The following is a 23,798-nucleotide window of genomic DNA, read 5'->3' on the forward strand; positions in this document are numbered from 1 at the left end:
ACTTGTAATTTCTTTTCCTTTCAACTGTTTTCCTCCAGTGATGATCTTTTTCTTTCCACTTAAAGAATTCTCTTTAACATTTTTTGTTAGGATGATTTAGTGGTAATATGTTCCTTTGACTTTTGTTTGAGAAACTCTATGTCTTCTTCTGTTGGGAATGATAATCTTGCTATGTAGAACATTCTTAGTTTTAGGTATTTTCCTTTCAATTTTAAATATATCATGCCACTCTCTTCTGGCTTGCAACATTTCTTCTGAAAAATCAGCTGATGGCCTTATGGGGTTTCCTTTGTATATAACTGTTTCCTTCTTCTTGCTGCTCTTAAAATTCTCTATTATTACATTTTTCCATTTTAATTGTCATGTGTTGTGGTGGGACCTCTGTGAGCTCATTTTGTTACAGTCTCCCTGTACTTCCTGGATTTGGGATGTCTGTTTCCTTTTCTAGATTGAGGAAATTTTTGCCTAATATTTCTTCAAATAAGTTTTCTGTTCCCTTCAATCTCCTTTTTCTGGGGTTCCTAGAATGCAAATGTTATTATGCTTCATGATGTCACTGGGTTCCATTAAGCTGGTTTTCACCTATTTTTTTTATTTTTGCTGTTCAGTTTAGTTATTTTCCATTATTCTGTATTCTAGTTCACTGATTTGTTCTTTTGCATCCTCTAATTTGCTGTTGATTCCCTCTGGTGTATATTTTATATTTGTCATTGAATTCTTCAACTCTCGCTGGTTCCTTTTTTTTTATATATATTTTCTCTGTCTTTGTTGAAGTTCTCACCGAGTTCATCCACTATTTCTCAAGTCCATTGAGTATCTTTATGACCATTACTTTGAATTCCTTATTAGACACACTGCTTATCTCTTATTTCATTTAGCTCCTTTACTGTAATTTTGTCTTGTTCTTTAATTTGGGACATATTCCTCTGTCTCTTCATTTTGTCTAACTCACTGTGTTTGTTTCTATATATTAGGTAGGTCAGCCCTGTCTCCTGATCTTGAAAGTAGTGGCCTTATGTAGAAGAGGTCTTATGCCCTGTAGTGCAGTGCCCGCCCTGGTAATCAGAACCAAGCTCTCCAAGGCTGTTGCCTGTATTGGCTGCATGTGCCCTACTATTGTGGCTGAGCCCTGACCACCTTCAGCCCAGCTGACCCAGTTTATTTGCACTGGGTACTCTGAATAGGATTTGGTTCCCTTATTGTTTACAAGCCCACATAAGGATGCTGCTGTCTTGTTGGTGGACAGGGAGAGCAGTCAGCATAGCTGTCTACCATTAGCTTCTCTGCCAGAGTTGCAGGCAGATGGGGAGCACTTGTTCTCTGATGGGCCAACTGAGAGGTTCTCATTAAGAGATGGTTGCTGGAACTGAGGACATACTAGTGTGTGAGATTATTTCCCTCACTCTTCAGGGAAGGAGTAACATTGGAGTGGTGCTGCTCCCCTCTGCCAGGGCTGCTTGGAGGATGTGGTGAAGCAGGAGCTTCTTAGAAGGGATGCCTGTGGAGGCAGGCAGGTTGTTTTGGGTGGGTCCTCAGGGAAATGTTGGGGCAGGCATACATTACTAGCAAGGTAGATGGAGAGTGTTATAACTGGCTCCTGTAAGCATCTGGCTATCTAGGCTGGGGAGTGTAAGAAAAATGGCACCCAGCAGCACTTATATTCCCAGAGAAATTTCCTGAATTTCCTTGTCCCTCCATCACATGTTCTAAGATTAGTCAGTAAATCTCCCTCATGTATACCCCAGGTGATTTTCAAACTAGTATGTCTGTGTTGTGTCTTGGGCTTAAGTTATTTATTATGCTGGTTCTCAATTTTTCTATAATACTTTGGATCTTCCAGAGTGAAGCCTGCTGACTTTTAAAGCTACTAAAGTTGAGGCCCACTGGTTTTCAAAGCCAGATGTTATGGGGATGTATTTTCCCAGTGTGGGTCCCCAGTGCCAGGGGTGCATGATGTGGGGTCTGATGCTTGTGATGTCTCTCTTATTTGTGATTAGTCTTCCTGGGGGGTGGGGGAGGATTGGTTTTCAACTATGTCTCTGCCCTCCTACTGTTTTCATTGTGACTTTCTTTCTGTGATTAGCTGTGGAAGGTTTGTTCTGCTAGTCTTTGGGTCATTTTCAGAGTTAGTTTCATAGATTTAGCTTTTATTTCTGTGTTGCTGTGGGATAAGATGGGCTCAGAATCTACTTCACCATCTTCCTGCCTCACCCCAGCTCTTAATTTTATTAATTTGAATCTCTATTTATTTATGATCTGAGATTTATTATTTCTTTCCTTCTTACTTAGGACTTTGTTCTTCTTTTCTAGTTGCTTTAGGTGTAAGATTAGTTTGAGTTTTTTGTTGTTGTTTCTTAAGGTGGGCCTGAATCATAATAAACTTCCCTCTTAGAACTGCTTTTGATGTGTCCCATATTTTGGAGCACCGTATTTTCATTTTCATATGTCTCAAGGTGTTTTTTGATTTCCTCTTTAATTTCTTCATTGACCCATTTGCTGTTTTGCGGTACATTGTTTAATCTTTACATGTCTGTGCTTCCCCAGTTTTCTTCTTGTAGTTGATTTCTAGTTTCATAGTGCTGTAGTCAGAAAAGATGCTTAATATGATTTCAATCTTCTTAAATTTATTGAGACTTGTTTTGGGGCTAAGGTGATCTATCCTGGAGATTGTTACATGTGCACTCGAGAAGAAAATGTATTCTCTTGTTTTAGGCAGAATATTATGTGTGTATCTGTTAAGTCCATCTGGTCTGATGTGTTGTTCAGTGTCAGTGTTTTTTTATTGATTTTCTGTCCAGATGATTTACCCATTGATGTAAGTGAGATATTAAAGTTCCCTACTATTATTATATTACTGTCAATTTCTCCCATTGCATTTGTTAACATTTGCTTTATATATTTAGGTGCTCCTATGTTGGGTGCATAAATATATATGTACAGTGTTTTATCTTATTTTTTGACTGATCTCTTTATCATTATGTAACATTCTGCTTTGTGTCTTGTTACAACATTGTTTTAATGCCTATTTTATCTAATATAAATATAGCTATTCCAGATTTTTGTTTGTTTCTATTTGCACAGAATATACTTCACTCCTTTCATTTACAGTCTGTTTGTATCTTTAGATCTAAAGTGAATGGCTTGCAGGCAGCATATAGATGGGTCTTGTTTTTTGGGCTTTTTTCCTTCCATTTTCCATTTAGCTACCCTGTCTTTTGGTTCAAACATTTAACCCATTTATATGCAAACTAATTATTGTTAGGTATGTATTTATTTCCATTTTGTTAATTGTTTTGTTTTTGTAGTTCTTTTCTGTTCTTTTCTCTTTATTCACTAGTGATTTGATGATTTTCTGTAGTGTTATGTTTGTATTCCTTTCTATTTACTTTTATGTATCTATTATAGGTTTTTGGTTTGTGCTTACTGTGAATTTCTTATATAAACACTTATGTATATAACAGTCTATTTTGGTTGGTGATTGTTTAAGTTCAAATGCATTCTGAGAGTGCCACATTTTTATTCCTCCTCCAACACAGTTTGTATTTTTGATGTCATATTTTACATATTTTTATTTAGTGTATCCCTTATACAATTATTGTAGATTTAGTTAATTTTACTACTTTTGTCTTTTAAGTCTCATACTAGCTTTATAAATGGTTGATCCATTAGCTTTTCTCTTAGCTTGCCTTTAGCATCAGATTTTTTCTTTCAAATATTTCTAGTTATGATCTTTTCCTTTCTTTTCTTTTCTTTTTTTTCTTTTCTTTTCTCTTTTCTTTTCTCTTTTCTTTTCTTTTCTTTTCTTTTCTGTCAGTTCAGAAAGAACTGCTTTTCTTGCTTGAGAAACTCTTTATATCCCCTTCAATTCTGAATGGTAATCTTATTGAAAAGAGTATCCACAGTTGTAAGGTGTTTTTGTTTTCTTTCAGCATTTTGAATATGTTGTGCTATTTTCTTCTGACTTACAGTGTTTCTGCTGAAAAATCAGCTGAAAACCTCGTTGGGGGAAGAGTTGCCTTTATGTAACAAATTGATTTCTCAGGCAGCCCAGGTAGCTCAGGGGTTTAGTGCCACCTTCAGCCCAGGGTGTGATCCTGGAGGGAAGCCCCGGATCAAGTCCCACGTTGGGCTCCCTGCATGGATCCTGCTTCCCTCTGCTTGAGTCTCTGCCTTTCTCTCTCTCTCTCTCTCTATGTCTCTCTTGAATAAATAAATAAAATCTTACCCAAATTGATTTCTCTTACTGCTTTTCAGAGTGTCTTTTTATTTTTAATTTTTGAAAATTTAATTTGAATTTTGATGTGTTTTGGTGTGAATCTCTTTGGGTTCATCCTATTTTGAATTCTCCTTACTTCCTGTACCTGAATGTCTGTTACTTTCCCCAGGCTAGGGAAATTTTCAGCTGTTATTTCTTCAAAGAAGTTTTCTGCTCACTTCTCTCTCTTTTCTCACTCTGGGACCCTCATAATGAGAATGTCAGTATGCTTGATGCTGTCCCAGAGGTCCCTTAAACTATCCTCATTGCTTTAAATTCTTTTCTCTTTCTGCTCTTCAGTTTGAATGATTGCCACCACCCTATCAGCTCACTAATCATTTCTTCTTTATCCTCTAATCTACTCTTTATTCCTTTTAGTGTATTTTTCAATACTATTATATTCTTCAGACCTGTGACTTATATATGGTACTTTCTTATATTCTTTATCTCACCAGCTTCATTCATTCTTCTCCCAAGTTTGGTGAACATCTTTATGACCATTACTTTGAATTTTTTGTATTAGGTAGATTACTTATCTCCATTTTATTAAGTTGTTTTTCATGAGGTTTTAGTTAGTTCTTTTATTTGGAACATGGTCTTCTGTTTTTCCATTTTGATTGACTCTGTTTTTTTCCCAAGTATTAGGGGAAACAGCTATCTCTCCCAGTCTTGAAGGAGGGCCTTATATAAGAGATGAACCTTATTTTTCAACCCTACCCTGGTTCTTGGTTGTCTCTAGAATCTTTGCAATTGTCTAAGCCGCCTCATTTATTCTTGGCAGGTCCCATTTGTTGAGGGTGTGCCAAGACTTGACAGTGTTCCAAAGAGAGAGATCTCAGTCAGCACCTAGTTTCAGGTATTGGAAGCCAGACTGTCAAGCAGCAACTTTTAAAGTTTGCAAATATATAAATATATACTCCTGTGGTACTACAGTTGTAAATCCTGCTGGTTTCCAGACAGGTCATTTGGTATCCCTTGGGTGACAAGTGCAAAACTCAGAGCTTCAGATAAGTATGGATGCTCCTTTCTGGAAGATATTGGCATATGCTATAGCAAGGCCAAAGCAGAATGCAAAGATGGTGTCCCTGTCTAGGTTCCTTGAGAATAGCCCCATAGGCCTCTAGATTTTGGCAAACCTGAATCCTGTCCCTCATGCTGAAGGTCTAGAACAAGTAAATATGCATTTTTAAAAGAAAGACTGGGAGTGTCTTTCAGTCTACTCTTTGTATTCCCATAGGGGCAGTAGTAGTCTGCCAAGAATTGTCTCCAATTGTTATTGTCTTGTGGAACTCAGGAACATAATTGTGGTTGGCCAGAAGAGTAAGTGATCAAGGAGTGTTCCCTACGTGGACTGTGCATGCCCACTGGCCTTTGCAAGGCAGTGGGAGAACACAGGTCTGGAATGTACCTGCAGGCCATAGCATGACAGTGGGAGACTGCAGGGCCAGGGTGTGCCTGCCAGCTTTAGCACGGCAGTGGGAAAGTGCAGGGATAGGGCACAACTGCCTATACTATCAAGTTAGAGAGTGTAAAAGTGGCACCTGCTAATGCCTCTGTCCCCATAGAGAATCCATATAGGTCCCTGCCTCTCTAGTAGATGGTTTAAGATTTAAAAAATGAATCTTGGGGGATCCTTGGGTGGCTCAGTGGTTTAGCGCCTGCCTTTGGCCCGGGGCACCATCCTGGGATTCCAGGGTCGAGTCCCACATCGGGCTCCTGGTATGGAGCCTGCTTCTCCCTCCTCCTGTGTCTCTGCCTCTCTCTCTCTCTCTCTCTATCATTATTAAATAAATAAAATCTTTTAAAAAAATAAAAAATAAGAAATGAATCTTTAGAGTGTCTTAGTTTAGGCACTTTTCAAACTGCTGCTTTTGTTTGTTTTTTTAAAGGTTTATTTATTCATTTTAGAGAGAAAGAGTGAGAGAGCATATAGAAGCAGGGGGAGAGACAAAGGGGAAAAAATCTCAAGTAGACTCCCCAATGGGTGTGGAACCCAACACAGGGCTCAATCTCATGACCCTGAGATCATGGCCTGAGCTAAAACTGAGAATTAGGTGCTCAACCAGCTGAGGCCCCCAGGTGCCCTATGAACTGCTGCTTTTGTGCTAGTCCCTAGGGTTAGTCTGCATGTAAGTTAGTGATTTCTGTACAGTCCCCCGGGTTTCCTGGATATGGTTTTGAAAGTCAGATGTTTTGGGGGTTTATATCTCCATTGTGGGTTCCAGGGGTTGGGGTATCTGATGTAGGACACAAAGCCCTTGCTCCTTAGGGAGAAGCTTTATATTTGTGAGATCCCTGCTGATTGTGGATCACCATGCTAGGGGTGGGGTTTTTTGGCAAGATCTCAGTCTGCTTCTCCTACCTTTCTCAATATGGCCCTTTTGTCCTTTGTTGTGGAAAAGTTGTTTAGCTAGTTTACAGGTTTTTTTCAGAAAGGATGGTTCCTTAGGTAGCTATAGATTTGATATGGATATGATATGTTCAGGATCCTCCTACATCCCCATCTTGAACGATACCATCTTATTAAGTATAGTTTTTAGGCAGAATTTTTGGCATTTTTCTTATAGTCATCACCTTTGGAAGAAGTCCCACTTCTTTTGGCAAGAACATTCAGAGATCAGCAACAGACATTCAGGAGGCAGCACTGCCTTGCTTCTGAGCAGTTCAAAATTTATGTGTCCTGGTATGTGTTTGGATGCAGAGAGAGGTGGGATGGAGGAGGAGCAGCCCTCAAGGGGTGTCCAGAGCAGGAAGCTAGTGAGGGTGTCAGTGGGTGAGGAGTCCGGGAAAACTGAGAGTCAGATGCTCAACCAACTATTGTTCCTGGGGCAGGTGGAGCTAAGCAGGCAAGCATTTAGAGTGAGTCAAATCCCTATAGGGCATAGGGCTACATCTCTCAAAGTATGCACCTCAGACCTCCTGTATCTAAATGACCCTACCCTGGACCACAGAATCTGAATCTCTGGGGTGTTCTCAACGGGAATGCACATCTTTAACAAATTCCCTAGGGATTTGTAATCATTTTAAAGTTTCTGGGCCAGGCAGCAGGGAAGCTTGAAATTGGATACTCAGAGGGGCCTAAAGAGTCCAGGAAATAAAAACTAAAATTCAATGGCCATCCTTTTATTGGTTGGCTCCTGCTGCACTACTCATTGTGCTAGGTATGGTAGTGAACAATGGAGGCTGGCTCCAGCCCTTTTGGAGTTGGAAAGAGCCAATAAACAAGTGGAGAAATGAATGAAATTACATATTATAATGAGCGTTGGAAAGGAAATAAACAAGATACTACCAGAGAAATTGGGAGGTGCTGTTTAGAACTGGCTCAAGAATTTGAGAGAAATTTGACTGTGAAGCAACTATAGCTAAATCAGGCCTGGGGAGGTGGAGTCAGGAAGCAGATGGAAAGAAAGGGTAGTGTGTGGGGGGGTGCATTGGAGAGGTGAGTAATGAAGGAAATATACACAGAAAACATTAAAATCAGGGAAGAAAAACAGTAAGTAGAACTGGTAATGTTCAGGAACCCAGTTGTACCTCCAACTTTGAGCAAATACTCAAATTGATATTCATATCACCGTAGAGAATCTACATACAGTTTTCAGATAAAAGTATAAAAGTATATGAGAGGACCACTAAATTTCTTCACAGAAATTAAAAGTAAGTTGTCCCTACTCTGCAACTGGTGAATTGCAGACAAAGGCACCTTAAAATAGTATTTAAGGTGTGGGTGTTCTCCATTCTAACCCAACTAAAGAGGGACCTGGTAATTGCATAGGAGAGAAAAGTGAATAGAGTATTTTCTAAAACAAGTAGCATATTTTCCATTATGCAAAAGAGGAAAATTAGCTTTTAGAAAGCCACACCTAGGTTTCACAGACTTCTCTTTGGTTTCTTTCATATCCAAATGGGAGACCTCAGAATGAGAGATAGTCATTGTTCTTTAGAGGTTTCATCAGCCTTTGTCAGTTTTCTTGAAGATCCTAAAGATCTATCCATGGAGACCTGGGATGTGAATCTGAAAAAGTGCTAGCAGGCTGGCTCTGAGGGCTAGGCTAGGGGCAGCCTATAGGGGGTGGAGGTCCTAATGAGAGAAGGGTAGCACCAGGACCCCAGGGATTTACTGAGCTTAGTTTTTCTGTAGGGGGAAAATGTGTTCCTGCATTAAAGCCACTAAGTCAGGCATAAGCAGAGTTGAACAAGCGCTTACTCTTTCCTTTGGTTTATGGTTTCTTTCCTCCATCACCCTATGACAGTAGAAACTTGTTGTTTGACTTGCTTGCTTATTTCTTGGACACCTCCCCACTAGACTGAAAGCCACATGGGGAAGGGGCTGATACTAGTCTCACCAGAGCCTAGTGCAACTCTCTGTGCATTAAAAGCTGCCAGAAGCTGGGAGCTGCATGTGTGGTATTACAATCTGTGTAGGGGCATAACCCTCATGTGTGCAGTGTGAGTCCATGGGCCTTCTCAAGGGTGGCTTTTGGGGCTCAGCCCTGATGAGACAGGCTTCTGTTGCCCCCTGGAAGGACATATGATGGTGGCATAGATTGCTTATAAAGCCCCCACCCACACCCCTGGCCTGGGTCTCCTGGTTATCAGGAGAGGTGTCCCTTTAGGGGCCCACCCCACACACGATGTCCAAGCCCTTCCTCTCAATTCCTATGTTGAGATCATCTTCAGGTAATGGGTCAGTTTGGGATGGAGAAGGAATATAGTTGATTACAGCAGGTCTGAAGAGTTTCTTCCATTCTGCTTTCTTGTCCTCAATAATAGCAGCTTATTTTTTCCCTTCTACTTAGAGATGGTCTTATACCTTGAGACCTTCATCTTCTCTCTCCTGTTTCATTTGCCACTTGTTTTCTTCTCCATTCCTTTAAGCTTACTCTTGTTATCTCAGAGAGGAATAAACCAGCCATACAGATGGATCTCCCTTGACAAACTTAGTCTTGTTTTTGCTTCAGTATGAGTACAAGGGAGGAAGAGGTGAGAGAGGAGGATGAATGACAACCCAGTTACTACTTTTAGCCATAACTGGGTTTCAGCATTATACTTCACTCCCTGTGGGAGTTAAGAGGCCTCTGAATGTGAGCTGACTTACTCCTATGCATTGAAATTCTTTGCTATTTATTTGTATTGCAGGAACACTTAGTTCAGTTCCAGAAACACTGTCCAAGCACCCATTCTGTGCCAGATTCTGTACACCCTCCTCAGTATATTGCATGTTTGCTTTCCTTTCCTTTAGAGTTGGAGAGGAATTTAGAAGTCATCTAGTCTCAGGCCTTTTATAGGCAGATGCAGAGAGTAGGGCCCTTGGAGATAAAGTGATGAGTGAAGGCCTCAGAGTTGGTGTAGAGTTTGGCGTCACATGTGACCAGAGCTCTACCCAATGGCCTCTGGGGTGCGGAGACAGTTCATAATAAACCTAATGTTCAGTCTTTGATTGTTTGTCATATGCTAGTGCTATACAAAGTGCATTTCATGCCTTCCATTTAATTCTGAGAACAGGTGCCATTGTTACTGGTATTATTGCCTTTCTTTTCTTTTCTTTTCTTTTCTTTTCTTTTCTTTTCTTTTCTTCTTTTCTTTTCTTCTTTTCTTTTCTTTCTCTTTTCTTTTCTTTTCTTTTCTTTTTTCTTCTTTCTTCTTTCTTTTCTCTCTTACACATGAAGAAATTAAGGTCTAGAATAGCAAAGAATTTTGCTCAAAGTCAGATGCATAGGATGTAGCAGAGCTGACATGTCCTCTTCCACTTTGTAAACCATATAAGAACATATGCTACAAGGAACAGCAGGCTCTACACCCGTCCTCTAAATGTAGGGAGGGACTTGATTCCTTCCTTTCTTCCCTCCTCTTTACTTTTTTTTTTAGTTGTAGCAAAGTATACATAACAACATTTACTATTTTAACCATTTTTAAGTAAATAGTTTACTGGTACTAAATGTGCAACCATCATCTCCATCCATCTCCAGAATTTTATTCATTTTACCAATCTGAGACTCTGCCCATTAAATCTAACTCCTTTTCACTCACCACCAGCCCTGGCATGACCATCCTATTTTCTGTTTCTATGAATCTTATACCCTAGATATTATCTTCATGACTGGGTTATTTCACTTAGCAAATGTCATCAGGCTTCATCTTTGTTCTAACATGTATCAGAATTTCTTCATTTTTAAGACTAAATAATACTCCATTGTATGTATATCACATTTTATCAATTCATCTTTCAATGGACACTTGGATTGGTTCTACCTGGTATTAGTCTGCCAATGCTCTGTTAGAGCTGCTATTAAAAAAGATGCTACAGACTGGGTTGCTGAAAAAACAAACATTTATTTTCTCAGGCCTGCAGGCTAAAAGTTCAAGATCAAGGTGCTGGCAGAGTTAGTTTCTCCTGAAACCTTTTTCCTTAGCTGGCAAATAGCCACCTTCTCACATGGCCTTTCCTATGTGGGTGCATCCCTGGTCTCTCTCTCTCTCTGTATTTATAATGATACCAATCATATTGAAACAGGATGCCAACCTTAGGCCTCATTTTTTCTTTAAAAGCCTTATCTCCAAGTACAATTACATTAGGGGTTAGGTCTTCAACATATGAACTTGAGGAAGACACAAATCAGTCCATAATGTAACTCTTGGATATTGTGAATAATATTGCTATGAATATAGGTGCATAAATATCTTGTTTGATTCCCTACTTTCAATTCTTTTGGGATATATATGCGGTAGCAGAATTACTGGATCATATGCTTATTCTATTTTTAATTTTTTGAGGAAATGCCATACTGTTTTCTATAGCAGCTGCACCATTTTACATTCACATGTCATCGTTTCTTAATTTTCAGAATAGTTTTGCTCTTTTTTGAAAGGTCACTCTGATCTCTAAGGTCCTCCAGTAGGAAGCTTGTCTGGAGTTGTTCTTTTTGTCTCCCAGATGCCTAGAACTCTTTTCAGAAACTTGGTGCCCTTGCTCCTCTGCACCTCCTGTCAGTAACCTTGGGCTTTTCCACATTTAGGTGCTGGGAGAACATCCCAGAAAGGAGAAGGGACCAGTAAAAAAGTGACCTGATCTCAGGTAGATGCTTCATCTGAGCTGTGGGCTCTCATTCAGCAGTCACTGCACAGAGGAGGTTTATGCCTTCATCTCTGAGCACGTCAAAGGAGGTATCGGGAGCCCTCTTAGCAGTGAACACCTTTGAAAAGACTGCTGTCGGCTTGTATTTACTCATATCAACAGCATGGATGAGGATATGTTTGTGGGAGTGGGTATTGTGTGGGGGGAGGGGTTTGGTGTGAAGAGATGTCTGAGGTGGATGTTTATACGAGGTGAGGTGTGAGGGTATATATGTGGGTAGGGGAGTGTGTGTGCTGAATAGATGTGAGAGTGGGAGTTGAGTATAAGGGATAATATATGGTGTATGGTAGGTTGTTTCTGTGTGTGTGTGTGTATATATGTGTGTAGTAGGGGATAAAGGAGTGAAGGGTAGGAATGAAAGTGTATATGGGGTTATTTGGGGGTCAAATATATGCACAGAGTAGTGTGAGGGTGTGGGGGTTGGGCACGCAGGTGTGGAGAACAGGAGGTGAAGGTGTATATAGGGTAGGGTATCAAGGTATGTGTGGGATAGGGAAGGATGTGTGTGTATGGAGTAGGGTGTAGTGGTTGGGTATGACGGTGTGTGGGGAGTAGGGTATGTGAAGGGTAGGGTGTGAGTAGAGTAAGTATATCCTGGAGGGTCATAGTAGGTACAGGATCAATGGTTCCACTCCAAGTAGCCACCCCTGCCAGGAGCTCTGTGGGTGGAGACGCTGCTGAGGCCTGCAGAGCTTTCCTGTTGCAGGGGAGTGGAATCCAGCCAAGGCCTCAGGCATGACTCACTTTCACCTGGTCAGGGGAATTAATTTGCTGGGCATCTGCATCATGGCAGGATGCGTGCGTCAGTCTGTATGACTCCGTTCTTATTAAGAACCATGGGAGAAATTTAAAATGAGAAATGAAGGGTGTGGAGGGTGTGGGGGAAGGTTGTTCTGGGAGCTAAGAAATTGCTTCTCCCTCAGTCGCTGTGTCACTCTCAGCGACCAAGGCCCTCTCCTTTGCTCCCTCCACTCTGTTTTTGGTACAGGCAGCTATAGCCATCCTATTGAGAGAAGCAACTTCGGAAGACACACATATGTGCATGTGCATGCATACACCCCCCCCCCCAGTACAGATGCATATCAGGAGCTCAGAAGCACCTCCCAGATGCCAGGCAGCCTCTGCAGCAGTAACTCTTTATGCACTGCAGTCTGCTGCAGCCTTCATGGTTAAGGGATGCTGGCTTTTATGAATGGTAGCCTGGGAGGGGCCTAATGTCACTTGCTCCTGATGTCAGCACAATGAATGAAACACTTCCAAAGCGTAAAGCCTCAAGCACCCGGGAAGCAGATACCGTCTCAGATTGGCTCTCCTGGTGCAGCGTCTCCTGCTGACGAAATCACCAGTCCCATGTGTGACATATAAAGCCATTTACGTTAGTATTGCAATGAGGCAGAAACTGAGGCTGCATGTGGAATAATGTGTATCTGATTCTGGCACAGTCAGCCCTGCCTGATGCAGCTGTAGCTGAGACTCTCCCCTTGCCAGGCGCTGGAGGAAGGTGTTTTGCAGGAGCTGCGGACTCACCGTTGTGGATTAGGCAGTTACTTAGCTAGCCTGATGTTCTGCTTTTGCTTGCAGAATTCCTTGCTGAAGCTCCAAGCCCTGGAAACTGATCTGTGTTCTGCATTTTTGACAAACCAGGAGGAAGCTGCTCAGGTGCATGGACTCAAGGACCCAGCCCCAGCATCGACCCAGAGTGTGCCCGAGGAAGACGCAGATGCTGCAGGTAAGAGGCTGGGCTGGGAGCAGGTCTTCACTTGTACTCTCAACCTCTTGTTGCTTTCCTAAACCTGGCCTCTTGTGGGAAACCATGCTTGGTGCAACCGAAAAGCTGAAGAGGTACTTGAGTTGCAGTGGGGGAGCTGAGAGGGAACGGAGGAATTAAGGTGCGTTCTGATACTGGAGCATTCTTTCCAGCTGGGAGCCAAGCGTCAGATTTACACATAAAAAGGTGTCAGGTGAAAAACACTCACCACAACTCCTGGTCCTAGTGAATTCCTAACTGGTTTCCTGTGACAAACAAGTGGTGTGCTTATTTTCTATTATTGGATGTAGATAATCTGTACTGTCTTGATACTTACGGTATTTTTGCGGTATTCAATGATGGGAGAGTTTTAACATTACTACTTGATTTCTTCTATTACCTACTTGTAAGATGATTCATCAACACAGGGAAAGTGGAGGTGAGTGGTGTAGCTCATTCTGACCCTATATTGTCGTTTTCTGTCTCCGTTTTTTTCCTCATTAACTTCTGTGTTGAAAATTCTCAAAACTGGTTCTCATTTGTCTGATAAGTTCTCTGGTTTTAACCCCAGAGATGGTAGATTGGCTAAGAAGCAGAAGGCAAATTGATACTTCCAGGAAGACTTAGTTAGGAAAGAAACACTAATTTATGTGAGTAGAAATGAGAGCACAGCTTATTTTTTATAACCCAGATGGGTCAGAGTTTTGCAGACTGGTTTCTGGATGGCTAGTAGAAATAGGTTTAGGTGAACTTGCTTCATGAAATGTCCTTTTTTCTCCAGCAATTGAACGAAGAGATTTAAAAAGATAATGTATTTCAGTGTCATCAGAAATAACTCATTTAACACATTACTGCTTAAAACAGATCTATATAGTCTAAGTAGGTAAAACCATCAACCCCAGTGTTTATTAATGATGCTAATTAATAACTAAGTATATTAATAATAGTGGCTAATAATAAAGCCGCTAATAGTAACTACTATTATTAAAGATTTCTGTGATCTAGGCACTGTTCTTAGTACTTTATATATTTTATATTAAATCCTCAAACTGATTTGTGAATAATATGCTTCACAGTAAGGACAATGAGGCCTAGTGTAACCCTGCTGGTAAGTGGTAAATTATTTCCCAATGGATGCAGGTGGCTAGTTGGCTATCTTTATTTCCTGGTGACCTCCCCTTGCTCTGCTGGCCATTGTGTTTTGATAAAAGGCACATAAAAGTGGGAAGGACCCAATGTCAATCCAATTAGAGTTTTAAGTCAGATTTTAGGCACACTTTTCTTCTCCCACCAACCCCAACAAACAACATGTAAAACACATAAAGAAGTCTTAAGCCAGATACAAATTGACTTTTGAGTTATCTGATGTTTTGTATCTCCGTATCTGGCAAAGAGTTACAAAATATTTGCATGTTGGATATAGATATATCTTTTCTATTTTAAAACCTGACTTTTATGTGTGTCTTATATTCTCCAAGAGTCAAGAGTAGTTTTGCATTTTCTCATTCTGGATGGGCAGGATTTTGAACACGCTTATTAGCAGACCTCGTATAATGGAATTGCCCATACAAAGGAACCATCAATACATTTCCTATTAAGTGTTAAATGGTAGAAATGGACAAAGGACTCTTTACAGAGGCGGCTTGTAGGTTGGAGGCTGGATTTTCCAAAATGTAGGTGAATCTGAGATGTCCTAGAGCCCTTCCAAGAGAATCTATAAAAAAGATTTTCACTCTGTGTGTGTGTGGGGAGAGGGGGGCGGGGGAGGGGTGTATACACACACTAGCCAAGATTTCCAGCAAGTGTTCAAAGATAAAAATCTATCTTGATGTTTTTCATTTTGTAGAGCTTGTGTATAAGGAGTCTCATGTAGCCAACATGACTGCATGAGAGTGAAGAAGCTCCAGCCCCTATATTGAAACTTGTGATTCTTTATCTGACACATTTCTTTTTTTTTTTTAAATTAATTTTTATTGGTGTTCAATTTACCAACATACAGAAAAACACCCAGTGCTCATCCCATCAAGTGTCCACCTCAGTGCCCATCACCCATTCCCCTCCAACACCCACCCTCCTCCCCTTCCACCACCCCTAGTTCGTTTCCCCGAGTTAGGAGTCTTTATGTTCTGTCTCCCTTCCTGATATTTCCCAACATTTCTTTTCCCTTCCTTTATATTCCCTTTCACTATTATTCATATTCCCCAAATGAATGAGAACATACACTGTCCTTCTCCGATTGACTTATTTCACTCAGCATAATACCCTCCAGTTCCATCCACGTTGAAGCAAATGGTGGGTATTTGTCGTTTCCAATTGCTGAGTAATATTCCATTGTATACATAAACCACATCTTCTTTATCCATTCATCTTTCGATGGACACCGAGGCTCCTTCCACAGTTTGGCTATTGTATCTGACACATTTCTTCTCTAATTTTTCAATAACCCTGTGACACAATCTGGGAACCGCTGGCTAGATGTTTTCAGGGACCTAAAGAGTCTCATCATTTGGCAGGGATATTGCCAAAGTGGCAGGCATTTGGAATAGGCTTTCACAGATTAATTTATGGGATCATTAGGTCTTACTGGCTTCCAAGATTAGTGTTTATAGGAAGGTCATATATATTTTTTAAAAATTTATTTAATTGATTTTTTTGTCATATATTTTCTAATCTATGTGTCACTCAGAAGGAAGAAATGTCTGCTGTTTGTAGAGGCTCAGGAACTGTTAAAGGATTTCTGGAGTGATCTTTGACCACCTTGAAGCTAGTGTTTATAGGTGTAAAAATCTCTGTTGAGAGTGTGATCACATGAGATTAGTATAGATGGCCATAAGTCTATAAAAGATTATAGTAACTTAAAATTTTCTTCCCAAAGTTTGCCCTCCAGCTCTGAGCCTTACATGCATATAAATATTCAATTACTAATTGTTGATTTCAGTATTTGGTATAACAAAGACAAAGCTCAACAGGTGATTTTTACAGGAATATCTGGATATAATATGCTACAAATTCACTATTAAAGGCAAGCATTTATAAATTGATGTGACTTAAATAGGTTTCAAGCTTACTTTAGACTCAATTAATGGCTTGATAAGTAGTAACTTTTGCAGTAGGCATTTGAAATGATGGTTTGAGCAAAGTATTATAGTCTTTTATCTTGAGATCCAAATATTGGGTTTTAACTTGGGTTTATGGGTTACAAAGGTAAGTCCTTCCTAGTAAAATATCTGAAATGTGTTCCCATTCTGGAAATGCAATTATAAACTGCACTTGCAGCAAAAACACATTTCATGGCACTCCTGGAAGAGCATTGTGTTCTAAATATTGCTCATGAGCCTTCCTGCACATCATAATTACCAGAAAGGTCTTCAAGTATGGGGATTCTTAAGTCCTCATCTCCAGACAGTCTGAGGTAGAAGTCCTGTAATCTTTATATTTCATAAACACTCCCAAATAGTGGAAACCATTATTTAAGTGTCTTGAATTAGAGAGAAGATCAAGTTCTCTCAGATTCTCTCTGATTCTGCTTCACCTCAATTTCCTGGACTATGTGGACTTACAATGCAGGGTCTGTGACTAGTCAGCTTAGTCCCTTTATTTTAGGAGGAGAAAAGTGCTCAAGCACCCAAGTCCTCAGGCTAAAAATAGGTGGGATGGGGACATGGACAAGGGACAGGGACAGATTAGAGGTATGTAGAAAAAAGTGATAGAGAGGAAACCAGCTGCAAGATGACTTCAAGACTGTACATCAGATACTAGTTGTCATGGTTTGTCCAGGAATGTCCAAGTTTTACACTGGAAGTCCCACATGCTGGGAAATTCTCAGTCCCAGGCAATCTATGACAACTGGTCACCCTACCTGGAGGTTGCAAATTGCATAATTTGAGATGGAAACCCTTACCACACGTAGGCTCAAATCCTTCCAACTACATCGTAGCTTCTTAAAGCAGAAGCCAGTGCTTCCTCCGTTGCATTAGTAAGGATCTGTTCTGATGTTGTTGAACAGAAAATGGAATGAACATTTTCTTTTCAAGTGCTTATAATTTTCAGAGTTTGCAGAAGGACTGTTTGTTCCACATGACTAAGCATAGTAACCCCTGTTCTGTCTGAACATGGGTGATTGATGGAATGGAGTTTGTAGCAAAAGCTGTCACCAGATATAACTGAAGACCAGAAATAATAAACCACAGCAGTTCCTAATTCTTTTATTATAAAATCTTGGTTTTCAAACTTTCTATTTGGGTAAGAGCTTTGTTCCTAACATTGTTAGCAAAAACTAATGTAATGTATCAATTTATAGGCTATAATTATTCACAAAGAATTCTGCATGGTGTGTTGGTCTCTTCCTGATGTCAAAGTTAAGATGGGGCAGAGTTCAAGGGAACCTGACCTTCTCTCTCACATTTCAAGGCATTGTCGACTGGATCAGATATTCCCAATTACTTAGGAGGACTAACTTAACTTACAGATAGGTGTAAAATGCAAAATTAAAATGTAGGGATGAGGCCTGGAAATGTCCATGTTTGCAAAGTTCCCCTGGTAATTATGAGAGATTCAGGAACAGTTTCTAGGATATAGTGCTCTAGTGTTTCTCTGAAGGATGCTATGAAATGTGTTCTTGCTGCAGGTGGAGTTTATAATTGGCTTTCTGGAACATGGGGGCATCTCTGGTGTCCCACTAGGTGGGTTATCCACCTAACTTGATGTTTCATTCTATCTGGCAGCAGCCCCACACAATGTTTGAAAGTTAGTAAGAAGGTGTCTCTGTTACTTCAATCTCATAAGTGCACACAATTCCAAATATAATTTAGAAACTTTGTTCACTATGGGTCTATGTGTATCTATATGTGTTATTTCTCAGTACTTTCTGAAACTTTTTATATTTTCAGTATGTATCACCTATTGCTTTAACTAAGAAATGGTGATCACCATGGAAAGTAGCACTTCATCTTTTTGCCCTAAATTAGTTCCTTTAAAGCAATGATTTTCAGCCAGGGTTGACTATTATTATTATTTTTTTGGATCCATCCACCCACCCATCTCAACCCTCAGTCTTGGAGATATTTGGCTATCTAAGGACATTTTTGGTATTACAGCTGAAAGATAAGTGCTACATCTAATGAGTAGAGGCCAGGGAGGCTGCTAAACATTTACAATGCACAGGAACCCCTTATGTCCACCCCCACTGCACCAACAAAGAATTATCTTGCCCAAGATGTCAATAGTGCCAAGTGTTTAAAAAGTTTTAAAAGCTTTTAAATGTATGACATTAGCATTGACTAATAATGACATTTTCATTTGTGTCAGACATTGTTATCTGGGTTTTCCTATTTTATCTTCACAACCTTATGAGGTATATGCATTATTTTCCCCAGAAGAAAGATAAGGAAATAAGCTTGGAGAGTTAGTGTAACGTGTTGAAGATCCCACAGCTACTAAGTGGTAGAGGTTGGTAAGAAATGGAAGGAAGGGAAGGGTTTTCCCAGTTAGACTTCATAGTTTAGTGCTTCACACTATGCTATTTGCTATCCTGTCTAAATATTAAGTTCCCATAGTTCTAATATTCTAGAATTTGAAATAAGCCCATAGCCAGTGCATATCCTCTCTGCTAATGTGTTTTGAAAATCCGGTTTTCTTTATACATTTCTAACTTTGTCAACCTGAAGTGACCTAGATTTGTAGTTGATTTACCTGTCACAACCTGTCTTCTCATAGTTATTTTATTTTATTTAAGATTTCATTTATTTATTCATGAGAGACAAAAAGAGAGAGGCAGAGACACAGGTAGAGGGAGAAGCAGGCTCCCTGCAGGAAGCCCAATGTGGGATCAATCCCCATATTCGGGATCACACCTTGAGCCGAAGGCAGATGCTCAACCGCTGAGCCACCCAGGCGTCCCTTCTCATAGTTATTTTAGCTCCTGTGATCTAAACCATTTCTAGAACCCTGTGCCTTTCTTGATGTGCATTTACTTAACCTGCATAGTGTATTCCAGATGGAGTCAAATCGAATTTTATTTGTAAATATGATACCACTGGGGGAAATTGGCAAAGTGTCCAAGGGATCCCTCTATTATTTCTTACACCTACATATGAAACTATGATGATCTCAATAAAAAAGAATGAATACCTAAAAAAAATATGGACATGAGGGTGTTTTATTAAATACAAAATATTATGCATGTTGAATTGTTTTCTGAACTCTTCCTAGAGATGCATACTCTTGGCTTTTTTTTTTTTGTCGTCATATCACTGTATTCCATTAGAATTCCAAAAATCCCCTTCTCTACCAAACTAATCATTTAGTGCTTATTAAGAGTACATGGATGGTTTTCTCCAACTGCAATACCTACTGGCCCACATTTATGGTCATCTGTCACTGTTGAGACATGCTTTGTGAGCTGCTTCTTTGGTTGCTTGGCATTTTATCCTTTGAAAAATATCAATATCATCTGCAAACTCATGACCCTACTTCCTCTGCCATGCCACTTTTGAAATTTAAAATAAGATTAATCCAGGATCCATTTGCAAGGATTAGTGCTGACGTGTCCATCATAAAAGATGCTAATCCACTCTGTTCTTTGCTGCATATTGTTAAGTGGATTTTGTAATCCACTGAAAAACATTAGCTCAGTCATCATTTGGTTTTGTTTTTAAACAGCTTCTGATATAAAAACCATGCCATGGACTTCTTGAAAGCCCAAATAAATTATATTCATTGGCTCTGCCTTGTTCAGAAACATAATTCTCTGCAGAACTTGATGTGCTGGCTGGGTGATCTCAGACAAGTGATTTGATCTCTCTGTGTGTCATTTTCTTTAAAATGGAGGGAAAAAAGAAGAGTATCTACTTTTTAAGATTATTGTAATAATAATGAAGCATAATACGTATGAGTCATTTAGCACATTTCTTCTTAGTAAATGCTCAATAAATGTCAGCTATTACTTTTTAAAAAGCTGGGCATTTTTGCCATAGAGCTTATGTTGCCTCTCTTCCAGTTAATAATGCTTACATTTGTCTTTATCTGCTGTCATAATCCTAACTACTTTGAAGGTGTGGAAATGCCATTAGTACTGTTCATTCCCTAGATCTCCTCTGGAATCTTGCATATGATTGACATTACACTAATTCCCTTTAGCAAAAGATATTTATAACAGCAATAATCTATAGAGCTGATGGTCAAATAATTACCTCCTATTCAGGTTGAAACTACATTTGTTACCATAAAATCTATCCTTTGCTAAATCTATGATATAACTGAGCTGGAAATGATCTTTACTGTTAACATTTCTCCTGTGTTCTTATAACCATCTTTATAGCATCTCCGAGAGCTTCAAATTACCCCTTGTTTTCCAAGGAAAGTATTTTTTTTAATGATTTCATAATTTGTAGATGACAATATATTCTCTGAGGCTGTTTCTATAACTGCTTTATAGAGAAAAAAAATCAGCCTATAGCTTAAACTGCCAGGTTATTATTTTTAAAAAGATTTTTAAATTCAGTTTTTAAGGCAGGCCAACTGTGGTAACAAGTTACCCCATTTGTTCTTGCTACAACTCTTTACAAATGAGGATTCTGAGTTAGAAGAGCCTTGCCTGGCCAAGGACATAACAATTGTGAGCAAGTGGCATCTCAGACCAACCCTGTGGCTCTAACTCAAGAGACCAGGCTTTTAACTAGTAGGTTTATAGTCATTTAAAAAAATTAATTGATTTTATTTTTAAGGAATTTTAGGTTTATAGAAAATTGAGAAACGATACAGAAAGTTTTCATATACCCTTTAACCCTTGCACACAGTTTCCCATACATTATTATGGTCATTTAAAAAACTTCCTGATAAAAAAAAAAAATAAAAAAAAAATAAAAAACTTCCTGGTTATTTTATTTTTTTTAAAGACTGTTTCTTTTTTTTTTAAGATTTTTATTTATTCATGAGAGACAGAGACACAGGCAGAGAGAGAAGCAGGCTCCATGCAGGAAACCCGATGTGGGACTCGATCCCAGCACCCCAGGACCATGCCCTGGGCCGAAGGCAGACGCTCAACCGCTGAGCCACCTGGGCATCCCCAACTTCCTGGTTATTCCTTCTTTCATGCTTATGATGAGTGCAGTCTGGAAGCAACCAGATGGCCTGGGCAGATACTTGGTGTCTGACACTGTTCTGCACCCCCCCCCCCCCCACCCTACCACCCCCTAAGCCCAGGGTGAACAGCCTCCACTATCTCTTCCAGTTCCCTGAGAATCATATTTTTCTGTGGCTCTTTGTGAAGCTTTGGTACCAACTTCTTTGACTAAGTTTTTCTAACTAATATTGCATGAGCCTAGTAAAGATACAGACCCCCCCCCCCATTTTCTTGTATATTCAATTTTCCTTCTGCTTTGCAAAATACATTTGCTTATAAATGAAAATGCTTTGAAAAATAGCTCATTATCTTAATAGCAGATTTTAATCAGCTATACCACTGAGGTGGTCAGTTGTGCAGGAATTGGCTACAAAACCCGGAGGGTCGTTTAGGCTGAAAAATAATCAGAGCACAGCATCCAGCTTTCTCTGTATATCAGGAGAGTGCTTCTTAATATTGGACACCTATCATGGATGACAGCTGCTCTTTCCCTGGTCCCACAACTCAAGCAGAGCTCTGTAATCTGAGCAATTTTGGCTCCCCTTTTATGACACAGGGAGGAAAAAAGTTGTTCATTGGCCTTGGCCATTTCCCTTGGTTATTTCTCAACTGGTCTTTGGTAGTATGCATATAGGCAAAGGATTAAGTCTTGAATAATCAGAGAGTAAAGTGCAAAGATTCATTTAGTCACCTGGTAGATCTGTCTAGAAGATTGTTTCTTCTTTCCTCCCCAAGTTGGACATTTAGTTTGGTGCCTCCAAAAATATGAATTATTCTTGTTTCAGATGTTCTACTCCAAAACAATACACAGCATGGATTTCTTCCCTTTCTCATTATTACAGGATCTGGAGATCTTGCATCTTTCTCAGCATAGGTCATGTTACCAAAGCCCACAGTAGAGTTCTGATTTAAGGTAAAAGTCACTAAGAGTCTGAAGACCTCAATCTTTCATGGGCTAGAAGTTGATGTTTGCTGTATGTTTCCTCAGTGCAAACTCAACCTTTGTCACCTACCTCTCCTTCCTTCTCACCCATCCCTACCACCATGGTGTCTCTTTGCTTTTATTCTTATTCTTCTCCCACAGCTTTCTGGTTGCTTCTTTTTCTCACACACAACCTTGCCACTTTGTCTTCCTCTGTCTGTATTCATTCTAGTTGTCCTTACTGTCTCTTTGTCTTTTTTTTTTTTTTACCTTGGGACTTTACTTTGCTAAGCTAGTTATGAAATTAAAATATATTTAAGATATTTAATTTTGTCTAGGCACTTAAAGTTAGTGAATATTATTTTTATACTGAAAATTTGGATGAGTTCAAACTGTTTACTCTTCCTAAAATTATACTACTGTGTTAGCATAATATAATAGTATATAGTATAAACAACATGTTAGCGAAATTACAATGTGATTTTTCCTTTGGTTGGGCTTTTGTTGATACTGCTTTTTTAAGATTTTAAAAAATTTTTTTTAATTTTTAATTTTTTGCTTTTTTTAACTAGAGGTCATTTATTCCTTATTCATACCATTGAGACTAAAAATTCTAAAAAAAAATTAAGAGTCCATTATGAAGCTGCATATAAGTTATAATTGGATTTATAAAATAATCAGTGTCAACATACCCTGAAGATTTATGTATTTAGGCATTTCTGTGATTTAAATGTTATGTTCACTTGGTTAAAAAGTGCTGTATATGTTAGGTATAATTGCAATGACTCAAGAAAAAAATATTCTGAAATTGTCCTCTTAAAATATTCTAGGGAACAAGAGGGATGGGATTAAATTTAAGAACTACTCACAGGGGTGCCTGGCTGGCTTAGTTGTTACAGCATGTGACTCTTGATCATGAGGTTGTGAGTTCAAGCCCCACAGTGGGTGTGGGACTTACTTTAAAAATTTGTTCTTGGTTGTCCTTACAATAATCATGCAGTAAATAAAAATACAATAAAAAATATAAAAGAACTACTCACAAACCTAAAACCTAAATCTGTATTTACTGGTGAAAATTTAATTAGAAGATTGTAATAAAAAATGCAGAGGCAAAGAATAAGGTTAGATCTGAGCTGAATGAGGCTTCTTTATCCATGTAATTTTCTGGGTTTTAGGGAGAATTTTGGGATTTTTCATTGCTTAGCTAACCAAGTGCCCTAATCTATTAGCCATTCATTTTAATTGAAGCCAATACATTGACTCCTTCAAAATGAAACTGTAGAAGGCAGATTTGAGGAGGTGCATGCTGAGATCAGACTCAGACTCTGTCTTCTGAACTCCATACCTACACATATCCAGGGCCTACTGGGCATCTCCACTGGATGACTAAAAGTGCCTCTTTAACTCAGTGTATCCAGAACTGAATTCATCTTTCTCTATCCCAGCCAACTCCTCTCCTAAATTCCGTCTCTAGGTAAGAGGTGTAATACAAAACAATAGCAACTAACATTGATGGATTATTATGTCCCCTCCCTTGGGCACTGTCCTAAGTACCTGAGATTCCTTGTCTTCTTTTAACCTTTTTAACACTTTATGAAATGGATACTATCATCATCTTAC

The 23,798-nt window shown here is 39.4% G+C and overlaps 1 protein-coding gene across 6 annotated transcripts in view; it reads left to right on the forward strand.

Annotated features, from left to right (window-relative positions):
* FAM13C (family with sequence similarity 13 member C) overlaps positions 1-23,798 on the forward strand; it is a 146,630-nt gene that overhangs the window by 95,480 nt on the left and 27,352 nt on the right. For 4 of the 6 annotated variants that reach the window (XM_041748170.1, XM_041748165.1, XM_041748166.1 and 1 more), the window contains one exon: positions 12,969-13,116. In XM_041748170.1, coding sequence (XP_041604104.1) covers positions 12,969-13,116 — 148 coding nt within the window. The remainder of the gene's footprint in view (positions 1-12,968; positions 13,117-23,798) is intronic. The other 2 variants (XM_041748168.1, XM_041748169.1) reach the window with 1 other exon arrangement.

The sequence above is a fragment of the Vulpes lagopus genome, chromosome 3, assembly GCF_018345385.1.
Source record: "Vulpes lagopus strain Blue_001 chromosome 3, ASM1834538v1, whole genome shotgun sequence".
Taxonomy (NCBI): domain Eukaryota; kingdom Metazoa; phylum Chordata; class Mammalia; order Carnivora; family Canidae; genus Vulpes; species Vulpes lagopus.